The sequence below is a fragment of the Parasteatoda tepidariorum genome, chromosome 2 (assembly GCF_043381705.1).
Source record: "Parasteatoda tepidariorum isolate YZ-2023 chromosome 2, CAS_Ptep_4.0, whole genome shotgun sequence".
Classification (NCBI taxonomy): Eukaryota; Metazoa; Arthropoda; class Arachnida; order Araneae; family Theridiidae; genus Parasteatoda; species Parasteatoda tepidariorum.
In genome coordinates this window covers 58325879-58350493 of record NC_092205.1, presented here as the reverse complement: position 1 = coordinate 58350493, position 24615 = coordinate 58325879, and the positions used below count along the sequence as shown (strand labels likewise).

Below are 24615 nucleotides of genomic sequence, written 5' to 3'. Positions count from 1 at the left end.
ACTAGATTATATATATATATACAAGTAGTTTAAAATAATTGCCTTGATTCGAGTGTAGGATATTTAAACTGTGGCTTTTTTTATTTACTTGGCGTCAGATCTTCTACAAACCATGTTAAATCAAAACAATGCTTATTCTTTTTGTAAAATAAAATTTTTTATAATTGCTTTAATTTAAAACTTATAGTATTCTGGGGATTAAAAGGTAATGAATGCTTTGTTTTCAGCGTATTGAAGAGTCTTATCCGCTGAATGTTAATGACACTCAAAAACTTGATTCGATTTTCGCGTGTCATTTTTATCAAATGTTGTCTTCAATTAGAAACGAAATCACACAATGCTGCAACACTGCATGAACATCATTTTTCTGGATATATATCTTAAAAAAAAGGAGGTAACGAAAATAAATCTGATTCAATTTTCGCGTGCTTTTAGACTTATTTACTATCCACACAGAAAATTAAAACAATAGGATTTAACTCTTGTGTATATTTTGCTTGTATAATATATACAGTATTGAATTGCGTTTTTACCTTTAATATTCACCAAACAATACATGAATATCTTATATCACAGTTAACCCATAGAAAGGTCCCCATTGGATTTAAATCTCAGTCAAATTCGCATACTTACAATGCGACATTTGAAATCCAAAATGATAAATGATATAGCTAGTTAAGCACAGATCCTTTATTTTTTTTTACTGGACAATAACTATCAAGAAGTAGCTTTAAAATCGTCATTACAATGTTCTGACCAACAGATCAGTTCCATGCAATTATGTAGAGATGGACCTTGGAACGCGTCTTTTGTCACGGATATCAGCTTAGATCTTTAGTAAGGTACTAATAACATGGGTTAACAGAGGCTTGTATCTTTTTACGAACACGCGAGGGTTCCGAAACAATGAATCTTCGTGGATGGTAACTTCCGTCCCACTTTGCACGTGATGCCAATACTAAAATCGGAAAGTACATACCTTGTCAACTAGATTCAGATCCACACCTGCGTCCAGGAGGCTACTGACGCAGTCTGTGTGTCCTCTCGCGGCTGCGCAATGCAGTGGTGTTTCTTCTTCCTGTAATTTATGTATTTTAAAATGTTGCACTTTGAAATTAATGTAACTTTCTTTTCAACATTATTTTAGTACAAAGAATTATGATTACATTGTAATGAAATAAATAAATTTATAAATAATTTTTTTCAAAATGTTTTTTTTTTATTTTGTTCAAAATTACATAAAGATAATAGAAACTAAAATTATAAATTTAAATTCTCATATTTATAAAAGTGATGAAAACCTTCTAATAATTTATTTTCACAATTATAAATCTATAAAATGAAGCATTTCGAAAGCTCTAATTTTTTTTCTATCTTTTTGAATAGTAAATGAACCGAAAACAAATAAACGAAAAAGTGGAAATTCTGATTACGCTGTATCATTGATTAAATTAAATTTTTTTTAAACTCTAAATAACTGAAGAATGGATGTAGTGACGTATTTTACCTACTTAAAAATCTATAAAACGAATCAAAAACATTAATTATAATTAAATTATTTATCAAATTTTGCATAAATTTTTTCGATTTCTTTTCAGTAAATGCAGAGCTTAGAACTGATGCATTTTGTCGAAACATCTACAATTATTTATCGAATTTCATGATCATGGGGTTAAAAAAGGTAGAAAAATTAAAATAAAATGGCTACTTGTTTCAAAAAAAAAGAAAAAAAAAAGAAATTCATGAACATTTTTAAATAAATGTGGGTCACAGTAAAAACTATCGCGGTGTCAACAAGAGAAATGTAAACACAGGGGAGAAATTTTCTCCTGTGTGTTATGCGTTAGTTAATTTTATCATTTCTCTTAAGTTTGTAATTTTAATTTTACCTCACAGAAATTAAAAATTCGATTATTTATAAGTACAGAAGCTGAAGTTTCAAACCAATTCTTTAGATAGTTGAAATTCTAAGAGAAGCGTCCTAGAAATCACTTAATTTTAGATAACAAAAGGAATTTATTTTTATAAATCAATCTCGATTCCGATTTTTTTTAACATAACATTTGTCGAAAATTGTCCTTACAAAGAATTAATAATCTGAAGTCACCGTACGTAAATTATTCTTCATTGTTGTTTGTTCTTGAAACACAGCGGGCTCAACAAGAAATGCACGTGAGATCAAAAATCTGAAGAAACACTTTGGAAGTATTTAAAATTTTTTTTATTTAAAGATGCCTAACACGACTCGATCCCCAATCTCAACTCTTTGGGGGCTGGGTAAGGGTAACTTTTAAATTTTAAATTAGAAACACCATTTATTTTATTTTATTTTTTATTTAATAACCGTCGTTGAACAGCCGACCCAATTTTTGGGTTTACGACTACCACTGTTCATCTTCGTAACCTTGTAATTTTGAACCCAATCCAGAAGACAAGGGAACTCCTGGATCAAGTATTGAGAGAAATTTTACCTTCGTAGAGGACTTTCAGATGGAACTAACCCGCATTTGCGTTACATGAAGAGGAAGACCACGAGCACCTCCCACGGTTAGCCAGACAGCAAGGGGACTCAAACCCATGATCCGTCTACCACTGAGGATATTTCACATCAGCACTGTGGTCGGTGCATGCCAAATGCGGAATTCGTATCGACCAGCCATCGCTCATTGAAAGGCGAACGCTCTATCCCCTGAACCATCGCGGCTTATTATGACAAATATAGATTTTCCATAAAAAATTACTCCAACTTGACAAACGAAATAGTTTTGAGCCGTGGTGGCTCAGGGGATAGCGCGCTCACTTCCCCATAGGGTAACCCAGGTTTGAGAACCAGAGATGGCTGGTATATACGAATTCTGAACCTGGCTCGCAACGACCAATATATAAAAAAATATCCTCAGTAGTTGATAGATCTTGGGTTTGAGTCAGCTTGCCTTTAGACTAATCCTGGGAGGTTTCGTGGTTTCCTTTCGTGGGAGGTTTCGTGATTCCGTGGTTTTCCTAACATTATTGGGGTTAGTTCCATCAAAAAGTTCTCCGCTATGATAAAATTCTCTTTATAATTGATCCAGGAGTTACTTCGTCTTCTGGATTGAGTTCAAAGTTACAAGACTGTGAAGTTGAACATTTATGGTCGTGAGCTCAAAAATGGGGTCGGCTGTTCAACGATGGTTATAAATTGTAAAATAAAACGAGATGGTTGCATTTTGGTTCATAAATGGCGCTGTAATTGCAAAATGAAGATGGCGCGAAAAGTGTTTTAAAATAGTAAAACCTCGAGAAAGACTAGTTTGCTCTGAGGAATAAAAATAAAATTGTTTGACAGTTTTAACAAACTACCTACTGACATCAAACTCATCTGTTATCTCATAAACTAGATTCTACTTCAGTAAGTCACCATAGCGCGAGGGAATGAATTTGGTGTCATTTATGCAATCTTCTGAAAACATTTAATGCATTTATTTTTAGATGTTCGGTCCGATGTGTACTCCTTGAGATACTTGACCATTTTCATGAATTTTTTTTCTTCCATAATTCCAGCTCATTTGTTTTTATAATTTCTTCTCATTTGCTTTCATAATTTCAGACACCCAGCATCCCAAATATATTTTAAATAAAAGAAGTAAAATTGGCCTATTTCTGTTGTTCTAAACTTATAATAATTGAATTAACCTAGCTCCAGATGCATCAACCGCACAATACAAATTTAAATAAAATCCAGATATTTATGCGAAATGCCATCCGCGCAAGGATGATCGAAGTCAATGATCCGTAAAACATTTATCTGTCTTGTTAATAAACTGAGTCAAAAATGTCACGCAGAAGTTACTTTATCTTCATGTTTTCGACGCCTTACTTTAAAAAGCTATTCCTTTGTTTAACCTCTCCAGTCATATTTCGGAAAAAGATACTGAGTGATATATATGGTTCATTAGTTTGACATAGAAATGAAATATTTTCCGTTTGAGTCTCGTTTTTATAATGGGAAAAATGAAATGTATAAATTGATTAATCACAAATATTCTATTATTACCTAAGCCAACAATTACAATACTATAAAATTACTGTTATTACCGAAATAGTGAAAAAAAAATTACCTAATTAAATAATTACAATATTTTACTTATTTAGTACTACTCAAGTTAACAATAACCGCATTACAGCATTTTTTATTATTACCTAAGTGAATAATTACAATATTTCAACATTTTTATAATTACTTAAGAAAATAATTACAATCTTACAACTATTCTATCTCTAATTAAATTTCCTACAATAGTACAATATTTCTATAATTACCTAAGTCGGTGATTCTCAACCTTTTTTTGGGGGCGGCACACTTTTAACAATTTCGAAATTTGATGGCACACAATGAAAAAAATTAGTTTAAAAGTTGTTTACATACCTATAATACACTGTGTTAAGTAGTGTGTGATAATAATTTTGAGTGTGAAATAAAATAATATGTACTACAAAAGCACGTTTATTAAGGGATTAATTATTTCCTTCGACTAATTTTTTATTAGTTAATAACAGGTATTTTTTTTTGCTAGTTATTAATTGTTAGCTTGTTTTCTATAGATATTAACAATTATTTTTTCGTTATTTCTTGTCAACTAGTTTTTTCGCTAATTATTAATTGCTAGCTTATTTTTTTTGTTAGTTATCTNTTGTTAATTTGTTTTTATAACTTTTAATTTCATAGCTTACTTTAATGATCAACTTTTATTTAAGTTTGAAAGTCAATATTTAGCTTACTTTCCTTTGTTGATTAATAATTTTAATAATCATTAAATTTCCTACTTATTTCAACATTTTTCAAAATTGTGTAAGACAATTTAAACACTTTCTTCTTATTTTAAGATTGTCAGAGGCAAGACAATCACCGACAAAGATGTTCACACGGCTAAAGCATGGAAAAAATATAAAATGTGTATATATATAATATTTTATATATATACAGTTATCTTTAATTTAAACTTTACTCGTAATAAAAAAAGCATTATAATTTTTATTGTATCATTTCTAATATTTGGCGTCACACAAAAGTGCGACGGCACAGTGGTTGAGAATCACTGACCTAAGTCAACAATTACAATATTACAACGATTCTATTACTAGTTAAACCAACAAGTACAGTACTACAACATTTCTATTACCTAAGTTAATAATAACACTATTTCAACATTTCTAATATTACTCAAGTCAACAATTATAATATTACAACATTTCTATTGTTGCTACTACGTAATTCAATAACTAAAATATTACAACAATTCTATAATTACCTAAGTCAACAATAACAACATTTCTACTATTATTCAAGCCAACAATTTTAATAGTACAGCATTTCTACTATTATATAAGTTAACTACAATGTTTCTGTAACTGTAAAGCTTATTTTTAGATGTCAAGAAGAGTTTTATTAAAAAAGTACAAAGATGGAAACATCAACATTTAACTTAATGCATAGAGATTTTATTAGATACTAGCTGAATACCCATTCTTCATATGGGGAGAAAACAATAAGTCAATAATCAATAAATCAGTACTGATCAACATTACAAAATGGTGCCCAAAACTGAAAGATATATACCAACACAATAAATAATTTCATAAGCTAAAATAATTTCATTCATTATTAATTTTTGCCCTTTCTGGTGGTTTTACTTCATTACATTAAGAACTCGTTTTTAATAATTTATTTCATCAAAATAAAGATTAGCTGTGTTCAGTATCATCTGGCACGGTACTCTTGTTCAAAACCAACTTATGATAGTCAAAATCGACCACAATTATTTTTTTCCTCTCTTTTAAGAAACGCGTTTTAAGCACATAAATATAAACAAAATAAACACGTGGCTTCAGGTAACTTTAGAAATACTAATTTGGTGACATAGTACACCTGTACTTAGATACAGGTGTTAAAAATAGTTTAAAGTATTGATGATGCTATTGCTGTTATGTTGTCTATGATGTAAATCGTGTCAATGATGTTATCGTATAAAGAGTCTTCAATGTTAATATCATCCTTACTGGGGGCGCAGGTTCAAACCCCATCTCACACTTTGGCTCATTTTAGCGTTTTTTAGTTTGTAAATGGAAACTAGAAGTACTCCAAAACTCTCTAATGAAGGTATGCTTATCACTATACTTCTATATAAAGTTCCCCACGTAGTATTAAAAGGAATAGTACTTAAATAGAATAACTCTACTCTACCGATTTATACTGTTAATATTATATCGCACGTACTAATGTTGTACCACACATTCCCATCTGCATTGCCAGTTACATATATATTCTGAAAGATAAAAGAAAGAAAGAAAAAAACTGAGAAAAAGAAAAAAAAAATCATTTATTACTGTTACTCTGGTTCATAAACTCTGGATTATAGAGATCTTCAAGCCAGATCTTAAACTAAATCCTTCAGAGGAATAAACCAATGAACTGTTATAATTCTGTGGTTATAAATGGCAATTAGCTGTTGGTAGTTAATCTTATCGGACGATACGTATTCCCATCCCAACAGAAGCGTATTCCTATAGGTTGATCTAACTGATTCATCATTGATGAATTAGCTAGTGGACTGGCAAATAAAGAGACGACAGTTTAGACAACTCTATACGTTAAAAAACGTTTTATTTATAATTACTTTTACATTACTTTTTATACAGTGTAATCTGATTTGCCGAATTATTTATTCGCTTTCTTTTTTAATTCACTTGCTTCACCAAGAACTTTTCCCAGTAACTGTTGTCATAGCGACACAATATTTACAAAAAATATGAAATGATGATAGATGTAGCCCCACAGTTTCTTTCCCAAGTTTAAACTAGCTTTAGTAATCCAATAAAAATTTAAGTACAGTCGAACCTTTATTTAACGAAGTTGCTAAATCCTGATAATAAGTTCGTTATATGGAAAATTCGTTGATAGAAAATTACCTTTTGAAATACTTAAACAACACAAAACAAGTTTTAAATTCATAAACACTAGACATAATTAAAATAGCAACTGATACACCTTTATCTTGTAAATTTGTATCTACTATTTATTTTATAAATCTTAGCCATAAAAGAAATCTGCATGAAAAGCAAGAATAGAGCAAAACATTATCCAGTGTTACCCTATTATGCTACATGCGTTTTCAACTGAAAAGAGATAAATTTACGTATAAAATTACAACTGCTTTTATTATAAAAGTAATTTCAACCATATATTACCACATGCGTTCTTAAGTTTAATTGCTACTGATAAAATCCATTAATTTTGTCTGAGATTTTCTTTTGAAATGCAAACAAAAAGGGAAAGGGATTTTACTGCTTTCTCTAGAAAGTTAAGTGGCTTCGAAAATCAATTCAAGGTCATTCCCCCCACAAAATGCATTAACAAGTTTGAAATGTTCTGAAATATATTGGGAAATAGGGAATATGGATCGCAAAGAAAAGTTCGTGAAATAGAAAATTCACTTCGCTATTTGGAAGTTATTTTACAAAGAAATTTCCAAAATGTTCTTGGTTCCTCGAAAAAAATCGCAAAATACAGAAACTTGCAAAATGGAAGTTCCTTAAATAGAGGTCCGACTGTATGTACTTATTAGCGGCACATAAAGTGTTAAACTAGTGACTTGACAATTGCTTTTAGAAGTGAACAATATGTTATTATAATTTTCCTTAATAATTAAAAATATACATATTGATGACTTACTTTGTTTCTTAAGTTTGTCTTCGCGCCAAAGTTGCAGAGAGTGTCGACAATCTTAGGAAAACCGTGCCACACACCAATATGCAAAGCTGTCTCACCATGCTGTAGTTGTTTAATGAAAATAAGAGAACACTATTATTTCACATAAAATTTATAATAAATAACAAATATGATCGAATTACATAGAAAGATGCATATGTATGTTCATAATATTATATGGTTCCGTATCCTAATGTCAAATTATTAAAAATGTTTGCTGTCGTATTTTCTATAAGACTTCTATCATCTTTTATTGTATTGTAACTTAATTTATATTCTAATTCAAGTGAACTAGTTTAATTAATAGGAGTTTTCGCCCCTTCTCGCTAACACTTGCTAACCTACGGAACTGCTTCCGCTGTTCTCTTCAGATTGTTTCGAAATTCGAATCCTTCGCTCGCTCATCGCATGCGTTACAACTTTGTATATTTTTTTAAAGACTACAGTTTCGAATAAACAGTTCATAAAAATTTTCTTTGCACTAAATTCTAAATATATATGTTAAATATATATGTTAACGGAACAAAATTAGCTAAAGTATCGAAAAACGGAAACAGCGGTTAACTGCCTTGCTTTATGCTTATAAGCGTGACAAGATATTTCATTGCTTTTATAGCCATGTACGCATATGCGTTTTATATAGTATACATTGTTTTAATTTAACTGATAATTTAATTGCTTTTCTGAACTGAAGATAGAAGTTTCTAAGAATCAATGAATATCCGGGTCTACCCAGCTTTTAGCAAACACTTGTTTAGGGGACGAATTACGGCCTCCTTTTATATTTCCTGACAGTGACCAAGATGTTTAAAAAAGGGTTTAAAAAAGTTATAGGTGTTGGTAAAGGTACAGAGTAGGTGGGTCATAGATTATCCCTTAACTACTTGGGATGGGTGAAATTATTTTAAGCCATTGATTGAGTCCTTAATCTGGTATGTCTCACAAAATAAAATGATTGCAAATGTTTTACATATACAGAATGGCCCTGTACTGTCTTTTTGTTTGTTTATTATGTGATGTCTCTTAATTTCTTTGTGTGAATTTAATACAAATAGTATTAATAAATACTATTATCCGAATTGCCACTCAAATCTGGAAAAAAAAAATTCCGTGTGTTTTCCCTGCATATATTATACACAATATATTAAGAGAAAACACAACAATTACTGTGCTCTTGTGTGAGCTATAGTGGGCTAACTATATTTATTAGTTTTAATTGTTAGGGAAAAAAAGGAACAGCTGAACATACATAAATACTATAGTAAATGGAATAGTTTAATATAGCTGAAATATAATGTTTAAATATTCTATGGATTACTCTCTGAGTGGTCACCATTTTTTAAAGGACGAAATTAAGAAACAAAATTCCCTGTATTTTCCCAGTTCGTAAGGAAAAAAAATAAAATTCCCTGCATTTTCCCTGTTATTTTAGGTGATTTTTAAATTCCCTATATTTTCCAGGTTTCCCCTGTGGAGTGGCAACCCTGATTATGGACCATTTGTTCCTAGGTAACCGAAATATTTCTTGTCTGTTCGTTCTTTTCCGTGTAAACAACAATAATAAAATGCTTATATTAGATGGATGGATTAAAATGATCATCTTTGTCATCTATTTTACAGAATTTGTGCTATGCATGGCAGGATTTAATAGAAAAAGTTAACATAAAAATATTTTTAAACAGTATTCTACGAACAGAAGGAATTTTCTTAAATTTATAGCCACGGATAGAAAAAAAAAACTGTCGAAAGAATGACCTTACGAGAGTCACAGTAGTAGCGAAGTGACATGCAACGAACTTAAGTCAGTCAACCTGCCTCATTAGTTGCAAGTATAATTTAAATCAGGAAGGAACTAATTTAGGGGAAATGCCTCGAGTTAAGATTAATGTAATGTCCTTATAAAAATAATAAAAAAAAAAACAACAACATTGGCTGACCTCATCGGGCAAGTTAACATCGGTGCAGCATCGGCAAAGGAGTGCCACGGCATTTGTGTGTCCGTAACGGGCAGCGACGTGTAGAGCTGTTTCTTTTGCCTGCGAAAAAAAAAATTAGAAAAAAATAGAAAATAAATAATTGAATATTCAAGTATGATGTCAGCTTGTGATTCATTGAATAAGCTAGAAAGTACGCAATGGCATCTTTGGGTTTAGAAGAAGAAGGTGCGGCTGCTTTTTAACATTTGATGAATTTTAACCTTTACTCACCTGCAAGGTCAAAAGCTATGAGATAACTTGTATTTTTGCATTTATTTCCCTTCATATGTATTGAATGATGTGAAGTTCATTTTTTTTTGCTATATACATCATAACAATGGAATGCCATTAGAGAAGTTTGCAAAATACTTTCTTTTTTTTCACATTTTGAGTTCAAGTATTTTAATGGTTTTTAAACAAAGCTTTACTTTTTTCCACATTTATTTTAAAAACAAAGCTTTGATTATTTTTGACACAAAAGGGACTAAAATGAAATAGCTTTGTATGCAACTTATTATAGCTTGTTAGAAGATTTGAATGATTAATTGGCGGCTGCTAGTTATCAATTGCTATTTATTATATTGTATGCATAGTTAAGGCAATTATATTATTTTGTTAGGGAAATGAAGTATTTTAGACAAAAATGAGTAAGTAAAAACGAATTGTAACGCGTACGTTAAAAAGAAGTTTTTAAAAAAACTGCCTGTTCATGCAAATTATTTTCCAAATAAATCACATAAGAGTTTATTTGCATTAATTTTCTTCTGTGGCTGATATATTTTTCATTAATCATCCCTATAATTTTAATTCTTTAAAAACAGTTTGAAATTAAATAATTCCGATATTCTTGTTTAGCAGTAGGTTGAAGAAGCATAAAAATTCGCCAGAGAAACAGCTGAAGAGTTTGTTATCTTGGGCAAGGTGTAGTTTTTACTCATATCTTATAGTTTAATGAACATTCTTACATATGATAGACATTAAAAAACTGACTTCAATTTTATTGAACAGTTTTAATTTCTTGTCAATCATATTTATGCGTGTGGAAAAAGTCAAAAATTAATTTATTTTTAATTTTTAGAAGGTTTAGAATAAAGAATAAAACTCAAAATATAAAAAAATAAAACTCAAAATATAAAAGAATAAAACTCAAAATATATTTAAAATTTTAGTGTAAAAATTATGAGGAAGCACTATTATTATTGTTATTATTTTATGTTACAATACACACATTTACAAATATTTTTTCTTAATTAGAAATTTAGTTGAATTCATATAAATAAAAGACACAGATCAATTTGCATTGACACGCATATGGATGGAATAAGCCTACACAATAAAAATTACGCATACATTAAATAATTAACTCATATTTTTTTTAGAAAAGTATGAGTTTATCATCCAATTATTCGAACAAAAACAATTAACAGAATCTTACATGCTACAAAATTCATATCAGTAATATGGATGCTGTAAAATATTTTTTATAAATGCGTTTAAAAAGAGAGAAGTTCTTGTGTATCAAAACCATAGTTTTGACAAACATTTTGAGAAAACAATGTAAGTCTATGAACTAGATTTCATCCATGTTTGCGTCAAAGTACAAAACAGTGTATTTTTCTGAATTTTATAAATTTGAATCACGCTCCCAGGCGCGGGTGTCGCTGACTGGAGATACAATGGGTATATGACCTCTCAATGATTAGAATTTCTTAAAAAAATCCCCCAAATATTTCAGACTAAGAAGGAAAATTTTCGTTAATTATTATCAATTTAAATTATTCGAAGTTAAAATAAAAAATAGATAAAAAATAATTAATCTTTTCTGGCGGATTTTAGCACCTTTAAAAAAAATTATGTATGATTTTTTAGAGAACTATCGTGATTGTAATTTAATTTCGCTCCCTCAAATATTGGAGCCCTGCGGAGCCCATATTTTCAGGGAAATGTTCATATGCATGACGTCAAGTTATGTGAAAAAACTGATAGCAGAACTGTATCGGTAAATTATGTTTAAAAAAATTAAAAGGGAATGTCAAATATCATAAGCTTTTTTTATCTCAAATTCTGATTGGGTGACTGACTTCAATTTTAGATGTATCGAAAGATACAGCCGAATGGAGTAAAAATCAACCATCTGTTTAAGTGTGAAAATTGAAAAAAAGATTAAAGGCACATTAGAATTTTCCCTCCACGTTTCCATTCTTTCGACTGTTGAATTCGATCGAGAAAAGAGAGTCTTTAAAAAAAAAAAAAAAGTGATCATGGTGAATTATTTCTTGGGTGGACTCGGAATAAAGGTATTTCCCCCTACATTTCATGTTAAAACTTCACCATGGAACATCCATACCTTGTTCTGGATATCAACAGAAACTCCTTCCTCGTATAAATAACGAATAATCTGCTCGTGGCCTTGTCGTGCTGCCCAATAAATGGCACTGTCACCATGCTGAAATAAAGTGGAAATTAATTTAAAATTAAAGCATATTAAAGTGATATGGCATTGAATTAAAGATAGTTTGCTTGTGCATGAATGCATCATTTATGTTTTAAAAAAATTATTAAAGAAAAAAAGATTTAAATGATACAAAATTCTTACACTATCTAAGGCTTTGATGTTAGCTTTCTTAGAATGTAAAAACTTCACCACGTTCAAATGACCCAAGCCTGCGGCGATATGTACAGATGTTTCACCATGCTAGAAACAAATAGTTGATACATTTTAAATACAAATTCTTCACAAGAGAACACTACGCAGCGGGAGAAATCCTTCCTGGCAAATTCTTTTTAATAAGTAATTTAAAATTCGAAGTTTAAAGAAAAGTGAGTTCTGGATAACGTGGTATAAGGGAGGAAGTTTCAATTTTTTTCAAAACATAAAAATACAAGCAAATTATTATTGGATTATTTAGAATTACACAGTGAGGAAGTTAACCCACTATAATTTGCTTTTATTTTGATATTTTGAAAATATTTTTTTCAGCATTTGGAATTTCTTCGTTTATTCTAGGTTTGCCTGAATTCATTTTTTTTTTAAAATTTTAAAATATCAATGAGCGTGAAACAGAATTTGACTTGAAAGGTTTCTCCCCAGTATAGCATCCTTTTAAGTAATTAAGATAATTAAACAATTGAATAAAATTAAATTTGATTTTTAAATGGAATTAATTTATAATAGATAAAATAAAATTAATTTGAATAAAATTAAATATTTTAATTTTTAAATTTATATAATAATTTTTTGGAACGATTGATTTAGATTTAATTATGTCTTAATAGCATATCTTTCTGTAATTTGTTATAAAATTAAATCATTGCTTCATAATATTTCTAAACAAGAAACTGTTAGTTTTAATCCATAAAATCTCTTCCAAAGTAAATTTAACTAAGCATTATTTTTTTTTTTAAAAAAAATCAGTATTTTTAAAGAGTATGGTATTAGAAATGTGTTATTTTTCTACAAAGTATTTCAAAATAAGCTACTTAAGGAAACAAAGAAAGAATTAACGGCCACCCCCGGCCACAGGACGACTAAATAAAATTTGTTGAAAGCTTCAAAATAATATTTTCGTTTTAAAAAATAAAAATATCGATTACAAAATTATCTATCACTCACCACTGGCACAGTAAACAAATATGCCAAAATACCTCCGAAACAAATTACAGTCGAATTTGAAAATCCTATTTATTCAAAATTCAAACTGCATATTCTTATTTTTAAGTAAAATGCTTAGTCTCAATGATATGGAGAGAGGAATGAGTGAGTGGGACTCATTTCTATTTCCACATCATTTTTGAGACTAAAAAGTAGTTTCAGTGACTGCCGGCAGGACTCCCAGATTTGTAGTAGAGTTCTCGAACCGCTTGTTTCACGTCCAGGGTGAATTAGGAAGCTTTACATATGATCGCCGCAATAAAACATCGTGGCATACTAATTTCCGATTTCAATGGTACAGTAAAGGTTGTGATTTGGAAAATATGGTTCCAATGAGTTAGTCAGGAGATTATAGTTTAAGTTTCCGCTTATTTCGTAAAATTGTAATTAATGATCTTAAAAGCTTTTAAGCGGATGAAATATATAGTAAAAAGTTCTTTAATTGTGGTTTAGAGCTTGATTAATTTACACAAAAAGTAAAATACTTAACTTAAAAAAAAATTAAACTTGATAGTTTGGTAGATTTTTCTTCATTTACATATGAAATAATGAAGAAAATAGCTCATTAAAACTAGATTTCATATATTTATGAAAATGTGGAAGTGAATAAAAGGAAAAAATTATGCAAATTTAAATATCTGCCGAATAATATTAAGAAAAAAAAAACATTAGCCTGAATATTTTTTTCGTCTATATTAAAGAATTAGGACATAGCTTATACCTCCGTTCGCGAACACTCAAACCATGTCAGTTTAAAATAAAACTTTCCTTTAAATGCATGTATACATAATGAAATGCAAACTGTTGCATATTTGTATAACTATGGTCTGTAAAACCAAGAGTAACAGGAAGTCATAACTTTTTAAAGTTTTGATAAGATTGATTTCTGCTAGCATGACATATTTCTTAACTTACTTCTTGACTTATTTCTTAAATTGAGTTAAGTAAATGCTTATTCTTATTTGTTCTCCATATTAAGCTATTACTATTAACCATTTGCCATTAATCATTACTATTAATCATTAAATTTTACTCGCTTTAGAAAAATAGGGTACAAAAGCGTGGTCTTACTTTGTTTAAAAAATTTACACATAAAATTTAGTTATCCATAAAATGTTTTTTTAAATGGAGTCATTGTAGCACGCTAAAAAACTTTGCTCAAAATTTGGAAAATATGTATTATTAATTATAACACTATTAAGAACTTATACCTTAATTAAAAATTAAAATTATTGCATAACACATTTATTTATCGTTGATTGCATTATGAGTTTGTAAAGAATTAATAACCTAAATCTTTAGTAATTTTTTCAACAGTTTAGTAATTTTTTCATTCTTTCTCAACTTAAAATAATCACACTGACGTTAATAGCAAAAATATTAAAATTTATCAATAAATTTCGATTGCTTTCTTGTCAGACGCAAGACATTTTTAAGTCTTTTATTTTGGAACTACACTTAAACTGTTTTGGGGTAAATAATTTATTTAAAACATTATTATTTCAATTATGCTGGTTATTAGAAAAATATCTTTTAAACAAATATTACAAAAGCCATTTTTTTTAATTAAAAGATAACTAATTGTCAAAATATTGCACCATTAATTGATTAATCTCTATATTTCCTACTTAGCATGTTTTGTTTAATTCTATGCTTTCGTAAGGAAATGCTACGAATTTTAATACTTAGTCATTTAATGAGCTTTATATATTTGTTTAAAGACTTGAATAGAAACAATTAAATGTTTAACTCGCACAGAGGGTAACAGCTTTTTTTAGACAAGGATTCTTTATTATTTTAATTGAATATGTCTGTGAAATTGTTTTCAACAATTAGAGCGAAACTTTGAGTGGCATTTTATAAATTTTGCTTGATAAGAATAATATAAAATTTTGTTAGCGTGAAAAAAGTCTTTATTTTCCAATTAAACTTATAAAACTTTTAATTTCACGGATAACAAGATGCTAACACTAAACATACCAACACTTTACAATACAATACAACAACAGGTCTTTTGACTAGTTTTGGTATGTTTAGTGTTAACAGTTGTCAAAATAAATAACAAATTTGTATTTTTAATGTTTATTCAATAATTTTGAACGTGGTAACATCAATATCGAGTAGATTTTCCTCTTTTGCATTCTGCTTCATCTGTAAAAAACCACCTTGTTATAAAATACGCTTATACTGTAAAACATTATATAGCAATTTTAAAAGTAATATTTATCTAATTAGAATTATTCAGTATAATTTACTTAATTAGAGTTATTCAATGATTTTGCAAAAATTATTACTTTAAAAATTATGTATATCAAATTTTTGTTCTGTAACATGTTCCGATAAAAATGGATTTTACGGTAAAAAGTACCCCACGACCCTGAGTGCTGATACGTTTTACCGTAATTTGATCCAGAAGTTTTAACTGTGTGCCAAAAATTGATTGATTTTTTTCAAATGATTGATTCAAATGATTTTTTTTGCATAATTCTTAGGTAATTTATTAATTGATCTAAGAAAAATCATGTTTGCAATCAAAAGAAATGACTCACAAATATTCCACACACACTTCAAAATACTTTACATAGTTTAATCTTAGAAGCATTTTTTGCGATTATATAGAAAGTATGATATATTTTTGGTGTTTAAAAACGTTAATAAAAACCCAAATAAGAGTCTTAGGGCTGCGTGGGCTTTTTTATTTCATTTAGTATAGCGAAAATATTATTTTGTAACGATCAACAAGTAGAGAAATTTAATATGACTTAATTTAACGGCATTTTAAAAAGTGTTCAATGCTTTTTAACATATTATTCTACATTAAAATTTATCATCAATCATAATTTATAAGTACGCTAAAATAAATCACGCAAATAAACAAGACACTATAATGATCGCTGACATAAATATTTAAATTCTACTCCAGTTTTGTTTCTTAATTGCATGTGTTTTCCACTTTACTTGATATAATTAATCTGTCAAATCCTTAATTATGATAATTCAATACTGTCAAAAACAATAAATTGTGCCGAGATTTGATAAAAATAAAATACAGTAGCAAGTATGTTAGGTGACAGCGGCTTGTTTCTGCGCACATTTTTTCCGTTTTGGAAATTATGTCTGCGTTTATTTGACTCATTTTATTCGAGTGATTTATCTGTTCTATATTTCATTCTAAAAATGTCGTTTTTTCTTCTTTCTTCTTCAGTTTTTACCTCTTTTTTCTCTAGAGCGGCTTTCATCATTCCCCTGAAGCATAGCTGAAATATTTCCGTATAATCATTTGACAGAACAATATGACAGAGATTGAAAGAATGAACTCCAGAAGGAAAAATGGTGATGCATTGGATGACAAAGTGAGTTTCTAAAAACGTGACATTTTAACGGCGTCATTTGTTACAGTTTTCGTTCGAAATAAAAGTATTCACAGTCTGTATACAATCTATACGCATTCTGGTATTTGCGTGAAAGTTTGTGGAGCTAAACGAAATAACTCACATCTAGCCACATGTATTTATTTATTTGTTTTTAAAATTGCATGAAAAGCTATTTAGTGAAAAGAAAAAGGCTTTTAGCGTCACATGCATTTATTATTTGAGTTTTGTGGCAGTACATTAGTGATTACACTGTAAAAAATAACTGTAAATTCCTCAAAGGAAAAAAAAAATTTTTTTTGCAAAAGAAAAAAAAAAAAAAAAAAAAAAAAACTGTCTGAAGAAAAATACATATTTTCCCGTTTTTAATCGTGAAAATTTTCTTTTTTTAGAAATTTCCGTATATAAGCTGTTTTTCACAAAAAAGTTTTTCTCTGTTTTTCACCCTCCTTCTTAATGGATTAAAACTATCAATTCAAATTCTAGTTCTTGCCATTCAATTTTGCTAACCGTAAGATAACTTTATCTTTCTTCAAATCATTTTACGATAATTTTATAAACTTGCTCTTACTAAAATTATTTTATGGCTTGGAACATCATATAAATAAAATTGTGATTCAACTTCATTGTTGAATTTATACTCTACCTGATTATTTTCTGTCTTTAGATAGAACTTTTCGGAAAGTTTAACTGCCAGACATTTTTATATGGTCGGGCCACTATAGTTTTAAACATTTTTGTAATTAAATATGATTACAATAAGTAAGACTTTTAAGATCAAGACAGTTTAAGATATTTTCCTTCATTACCAAACACGAGAGCTGTTGTATCTCCCAGGACTGAGCTCGCGCCTCTTGATGAGGTAACCGGGGTTCGAATCCCGACGTTGTCTGATTATGCGAATGCCGCTCTTGGCTCGCGCTGACCTCAATGCTGACATAGTTGTTTACAGAAGTATTTTATTTGATAAAAAAAATGGAGTTTTTCTTTTAAAATAAGACAGTTTGTTTTTTTGAAATATCATTGCATATCCCCTTAAAAAATTGACATCTGTTTTTAATTAACAGTATTTTTTGATAAAATAAAAGATTTTATACTGGCACACCAGCTGATAGTTTTTTTCTGTAAATTAAACAGATTATTTTTTACTGTGTAAGGATTAAAGTTTTGTCATTACATTTATTTCTATCAACATTCATTATAGGGAAATGCCGCAGAAAAATAATTTGAGTAATTATAAAATTTTTGGGAGTAATTAAACTCTTAAGAAAATGATGAGGCTTCCGAATAAAAATTTAAGTACTAATCTTAAAAAAGTAATTAAATCTCCAAAATATGATGTGAGAATCTAAGCTCCTAAAATTAAATTCATGAAGCAATTCAAGTAAAATAAAAAAAAATAAATAAATTTTGTCCGATCTGAAACGAAGCACATAGGGCCCATCGCTATCGATTGATGTGGTAAAAATTTTTGATAGTGATAGAAATTTCTAACGGAAGGGTACATCGAAAGGGTAATCTACTAAAAAACATAGTTTTTAATATTCCATTGTTTTCTTCTATTTAGTTTCGTGTCTGTTGTTTTGTTATGCCAGAAAGTGATCAAAATTTCGATTAGCGATAAAAAGAACAACATATTTTGCTTGCACAATTTGGGAAGCAATATTGTAATTTGTATTGGCATCAGGACCAGACCTCCAATTGAAATTTTAGTTCTCTTCTAATTTGAAAAAGGTAAAAATGTTCATTGACAATAAATTCTATTTAGCAAAAAAAAAAAAAAAAAAAAGACGAAATCTGCTTGAAACTTTCAAAAAAGGTTGAATTGCTAACAGGATTTGAGCTACAGAAGAATTTGAAAGCCTTGGGTTGTCGAATTATGTAGCAAACTTTGATTTCAAGATTATATCTTTACAGACACAAAAGTGAGTTTAAATAAAACTTAGTACTTCATAAAAATAATCAAAAGCAAAATAAACAGTGCTAAACATTAACAGAAACATTACTGACATATAAATGATTCATAAGAAATATTGATAAAGTGTAAAAAAAAAAAGACTTACTTTATTGCAGTAATTTGGATCAATGTTAGAGATAGTAAAGAGTTCCTCTAATCCTGCTGTGTTACCTTCCTCTACAGCCGAGAACAAAGCTTCTACTACGAAATTTCCATCTTGCTGTAAACAAAAAGTTATTTTATTTTAACTATTTTACTAAAAAATACTATTTCTACATTTTATTTACATGAGTTTGCACGGAGTAATTGATGATATTCTCTGAAAAATTGGCTCTACCTTTAACCTTAATATCACACGCAGAAGAAAAAATTCTAGCCAAACTACCATACTTGTATGGTAAAGACATTTCAAGAGAAAGAAACCATGCATATGGTAATTAAAATAAAACATACTGAATTTAAATCATTCATTTGGTAGTATTACCGTTTTCGATGGTAGCAATTTGTTGAAAAAGCTTGTTTTCAGAATTATAGTTTTTATTACCAAACACTTAACAAAAAATACAAAACGGAAAAGAAAATTTAACCAAATAAATGGTTTTTATGCCATGATCTAAAGTATTGGGATAAAACTATTAAAATATTCTTCAAAACAGTCACTCATTTTATAATTTATTTGGTAATTTTGACTTTCTTTGTGATGTCTGTGCCTCTCCCCAAAAAGAATGGTAATAATCTGTTTACACTATACGGTTTATTGAAACGGTTTGGGAAATGAATATAATATTTTTAATATATATACTTTTCTACTCAATACATATATACTCAATATATATATATATATATATATGTATATATATAACNTGAATGTATTTTTTATTATAAAAAAATTGCACAAAAGTTAAAAATCACAACGGGCTCCTGACAACACTAATTATTAACTGTTAACTCAGCAAAATAGTCAATAGAAAAATACGTAATCGTAAATTTTCATGGCTAGCCATGTTTTTAAATAAAATTTTTTGAAATTTTCGTTTGTTGTAAGATATTTCGCATAAGAATGAGTACCCCCGCTAAACTGTTCCCGTACCCCTGGGGGTACGCGTACCACACTTTGGGAAACACTGTTGTATTGGACCAGACATCCAGTTGAAATTTTAGTTTCCTTCTAATTTGAAAGTGGTAAAAATGATCATGGACGATAAATTTTATTGAACAAAAAAATGACGTAATATGCTTGAAACTGTCAAAAAAAGGTGAATTGTTAACAGGAATTCAGCTACAGAAGATTTGAAAGCCCTGCGTTGTTGAATTATGGACGAAACTTAGCACTTCATAAAAAAGATCAAGGACAAAATAAACAGTGCTAAGCATTAACAGAAATAAATACTGACAGACAAATGATTCATAAGAAATACTGACAAATTGTAAAAACAAAAAGACTTACTTTATTGCAGTAATTTGGATCAATGTTAGAGATAGTAAAGAGTTCCTCTAATCCTGCTGTGTTACCTTCCTCTACAGCCGAGAACAAAGCTTCTACTACGAAATTTCCATCTTGCTGTAAAAAAAAGTTTTTTTATTTTAATTATTTTACTAAAAAATAAGGAATAATTGATCATACTCTCTGAAAAATTGCATCTACCTTTAACTTAAATTCCAAATTACAGATGTGATAATCTCAATGTTAAAAGATTAACAACTTTTGCTTTTTTGCAAAAATTTTAATACTTTCTCATTTTAATCAAAATGTTTTCAAAATGCCAGCAATTCAAAGATATATTTAAAAGCTAAAGACTAAACTCTTTTACAAGTAGTAAAAAATATTATAATTATTTTTCCTTGAGGAAAAGTTAGAAACTTGCTATAATTTAATTTTATTAAGAAGAGAGCACGAACAAAAAGCATTTTTTTACATCGAAAACATGCATATATGGAGTAAAAATACGTAAGTTGCTGTTATCTTTCAATTTTCTAGACGAATTGATATTTTTCCTATTATTAAAAAATAATTAAGTTATTGTTAGCTGACAAAACACTGAATTCATCGTGAATGTAGTACATTTTTCTTTACCTGCAGGCACTAAGCCGAACAAAGTTGTGCAGATTTAAATTCCATAATTATATTTATAAAAAAAATTCTTTTTTAAATTTCTGCTTTTTTGGTAATTTCAGGAAATGCTATACAAAAATCTTAAATTTCACGAGAGAGATTTTTCAATACCTTTTTTATTTCCTTTTTAAATAAATAACTAAAATTGATAATTTTGATAACTGAGGAGATGGAGCGTTCGCTCTTAATGAAGTAAGCCAAGTTCAAATCCAAGCGGTGGCAGGTTGATATGAATACTGCTCCAGGTTCGCACCGTCTACAGCAATGACGTAAAATTTCCTCGGTGGAAGACGGATCATGGGTTAAAATTCCCTTGTCAACGGGCTAACAGTGAGAAGTTTTCGTGGTTTTCCTTCTCATGTGACACAAATGTAAGTTAATTCCATTAAAAAGTCTTCTACGAAGGCTAGTTTGTCCCACTACTAGATCCAGGAGTTCCCTTGTCTTCTGTATTGGGTTCAAAATTACAAAACTACAAATTTAAGCATTGCTAGTCAAAATTCAGAATAGGATCAGTTGTTCAAGGCCGGTTATAAACTAAAATAAAATATTTTAATTCTAACACTTTAAACTTTCCGAAAAATAGGATAACGTTGATTCGCACTTTGAGTTACAACACACTCGCTAGTTAGCTGAAACCTTAATAATATATTAAATGTTTCCATACAAATCAAATCGTGTAATCAAGTTAATTAAGTACGATAATATGGTTCAACTTAGCAAGCATATTTATTACGGTGAAGTATTTTGTTTAAAAATATAAAAACTGTCACATGCATATTTTTCAAAAGTCTTTTTGATTTTAATACTAAGAAAAGAGAAAACAAAATGAAACAAAAAGAACAAAACGTTCGAATAAAATTTTGTAAGAAAATTCCTTTGTTAAACGAAACACGTAAAATAACAACCTCAAGGATTTTAAAGGAATTTACAATGTGATTTGTTGCATACCTTGACAGTTACAAGCGTGAAAATAGACCTTTAAGACAGTGACAGATCATCAAGGTAAAATGCTAACAACGTGAGAATTTTACTCAAAAGTATTCATAGTGGATTTAAATAAACACTTATTAAAGAGATAGTTATGTTAATAAATTATTATGCAATGATAATACAAGAGATAGATTGGTCGTTTGAATATTTGTAGTTTTTTTTATACATTTTAGTTTATAACGTATTGTAGTAACAGCTTTTTTAGAGCACAGTGAAAAAAATTCCGGTAAAATTACCGTACTGTATGGCAATGACATTTCTGGTAAAAAAAATAAACAATAAGAAAAATCATGCTTCTGGTACTAAAACTAAAGTAAATGGTATTTAAATTATCCATTTTGTAATTTTTCTGTTCATATGGTAACTGTTAACCGGCACTTTCGGTTTTCAAAATTATAGTTCTTATTAACAAAGATTTAGCAAAAATACAAAACTGAAAAGTAAATTTAACGAAATAGACGGTTTTAATGCTATGCTCTTAGAAATCATCATAAAATTACCGAATTCTAACACATTACTAAACATTATTACATATTATAACCAACTTACTAATTAAACAACTTAGTTAATTTAACCAACATCATTACCGAAGGGCTTCGGTTAAAATTACTGAGGTTTTTGGTGTTTCTATAAAGCCAGACACAGAAAATTTAACCATATTCTGGTAGTTTTGACCATGCTTTTTTTTCTCAGTGCGTATTTAGTTTTTAGTATATTTAGTTACACAGATAATCTCTTTTGTAAGTAAATGTCAATAAAACAAAAATTTAGAAACCCGATTTTTATTCAATTATAATTGAGGTTAGAAACTTTCGAATTAAAAAGAATTTCAATTTATAAGAATTAAACAAAATTCAAAATCTAAATGTAGAAACAATTATAAATAAATTAAAATTAGAATTATCGAGTCGCCACCATTTAAACAATGATTAAAAAACCAAAAAGTACTTTCTTTTGGTATGTTTATTCAAATAATAAATTAAGTTCTTAAAAAAAAAAATAATAATAGGTACTATTTCCTATGTATCAGAATGATTGTTCTTTTCAAAGCTTTGAGTTCTCGAAATAAAACTTAACAGAAATCTCCAATTTGAAAATTTCCATTTTAAAAGCAATGTGAAGTATTCTTCTGTATATATTTTTCACCTTCCTTAACACAACAAAAAATCGTATTCATTAAAAAACGCCATTTTAAAATCAAGCAAAAAATACCCACTACATTCGAACTTTTTACTTTGAAACGTATTCCTCAAAATTAAACATTGCATCTTTTAAGGGGAAGAAATTGAAAACTAGAAAGAGAAATGAAATTTTTCGAGTAATATTATATTGAGAAATTAATTCTTTATAGTTTATGGTATTAAAATTAAGGAATTATATTAACAGAATTCGTTGATTACATCCCTACTTACTTCTATTTATAGCAAATAAATGGTATCATCTGTTTTTTACGTTTCTGTTTTAAAATAAATCGTTTTAAATAAGTCATTACTATGTGAGATGAGAGACTGAGAAAAAAAACTGAGAAAAAAAAATTATGGTCAAAACTACCAGATTATGGTAAAATTTACAGTGTTTCTGCCTTCGTGGGAACATCTAAAAGCTCGATAAGTTTTATCGAAGCGCTTTGGTAATTATTTTGGTGAAATTAACCATAAAATATTGTTTTATAATATGCGATAAAATTTCATAAATGTGGTAAAATTTGGTAATTAATGATTAGTTAGAGTATTGCATAAAAACCATTTATTCGGTTAAATTTTTCTTTTCAGTTTTGTATTTTTTACTAAATGTGTGGTAATAAGAACTATAATTTTGAAAACTAAAATTTCTAGTAAACCGCTACTATATGAACGNAATAAGTCATTACTACGTGAGACTTACATCTCACACTGAGAAAAAAAGTATGGTCAAAACTTCCAGAGTATGGTAAAATTTACAGTGTTTCTGGATCCATGAGAACATCTAAAAGCTCGATAAGTTTCACCGAAGAGCTTATGTAATTATTTTGGTGAAATTAACCATAAAATATTGTTTTATAATATGCGATAAAATTTCATAAATGTGGTAAAATTTGGTATATAATGATTAGTTAGAGTATTGCATAAAAACCATTTATTCGGTTAAATTTTTCTTTTCAGTTTTGTATTTTTTACTAAATGTGTGGTAATAAGAACTATAATTTTGAAAACTAAAATTTCTAGTAAACCGCTACTATATGAACGGATAATACTGTATATTTTGTCTTTATTAACCAGAATAGTGATGTTTATTTTATTATTATTTTTTTTTGCAAATAATGTCTTCACCATAAAGTAGCGTAATTTTACAAAATTTTTTTTCTCCGCGCGGTGCAAATAAAATTCGAATCGAACAATCCATACGGTACAAATAAAAAGCCCGTAAATCGGGCAATCATTAAGATAGCAAAGCAGTATGTTTCTTTTAAATGATTTAAAATAGCTATACATTTCTATCTAGTCACAAAAAATGACATTTTAAATGCACATGTTAAAAGCTTATTTTTAAAATCAAATATTACCTTGTTATGACAGTTCATTTTCCTGATTATGTAAATCCACTTTTCACTGACATTTTTGAGCTTATCATGTTTTAAATCAATTTTACTTATTTTAAAATATTATTCGGTTGTAAAGAAAAACACATAAACGCATTATCATCGTAATATGCTAGGTCGGAGATGATGGGAACATCATGGCGCAGTTAACTTTCTGCAGTAGGCAGAAGCTTGAAGGCCTCGAAGAGAATTATTTTTACCTCCACATTCCCGCCTACAAGTAAGGTCGCA

General features: G+C 28.8%; 1 protein-coding gene across 1 annotated transcript in view; it reads right to left on the bottom strand.

Annotated features, from left to right (window-relative positions):
• LOC107437276 (death-associated protein kinase 1) overlaps nucleotides 1–24615 on the bottom strand; it is a 105414-nt gene that overhangs the window by 31638 nt on the left and 49161 nt on the right. The window contains exons 2-7 of the mRNA XM_071177634.1: nucleotides 20148–20261; nucleotides 12317–12415; nucleotides 12068–12166; nucleotides 9682–9780; nucleotides 7709–7807; nucleotides 980–1078 (exon numbers count right to left, since the gene is read on the bottom strand). Coding sequence (XP_071033735.1) covers nucleotides 980–1078; nucleotides 7709–7807; nucleotides 9682–9780; nucleotides 12068–12166; nucleotides 12317–12415; nucleotides 20148–20261 — 609 coding nt within the window. The remainder of the gene's footprint in view (nucleotides 1–979; nucleotides 1079–7708; nucleotides 7808–9681; nucleotides 9781–12067; nucleotides 12167–12316; nucleotides 12416–20147; nucleotides 20262–24615) is intronic.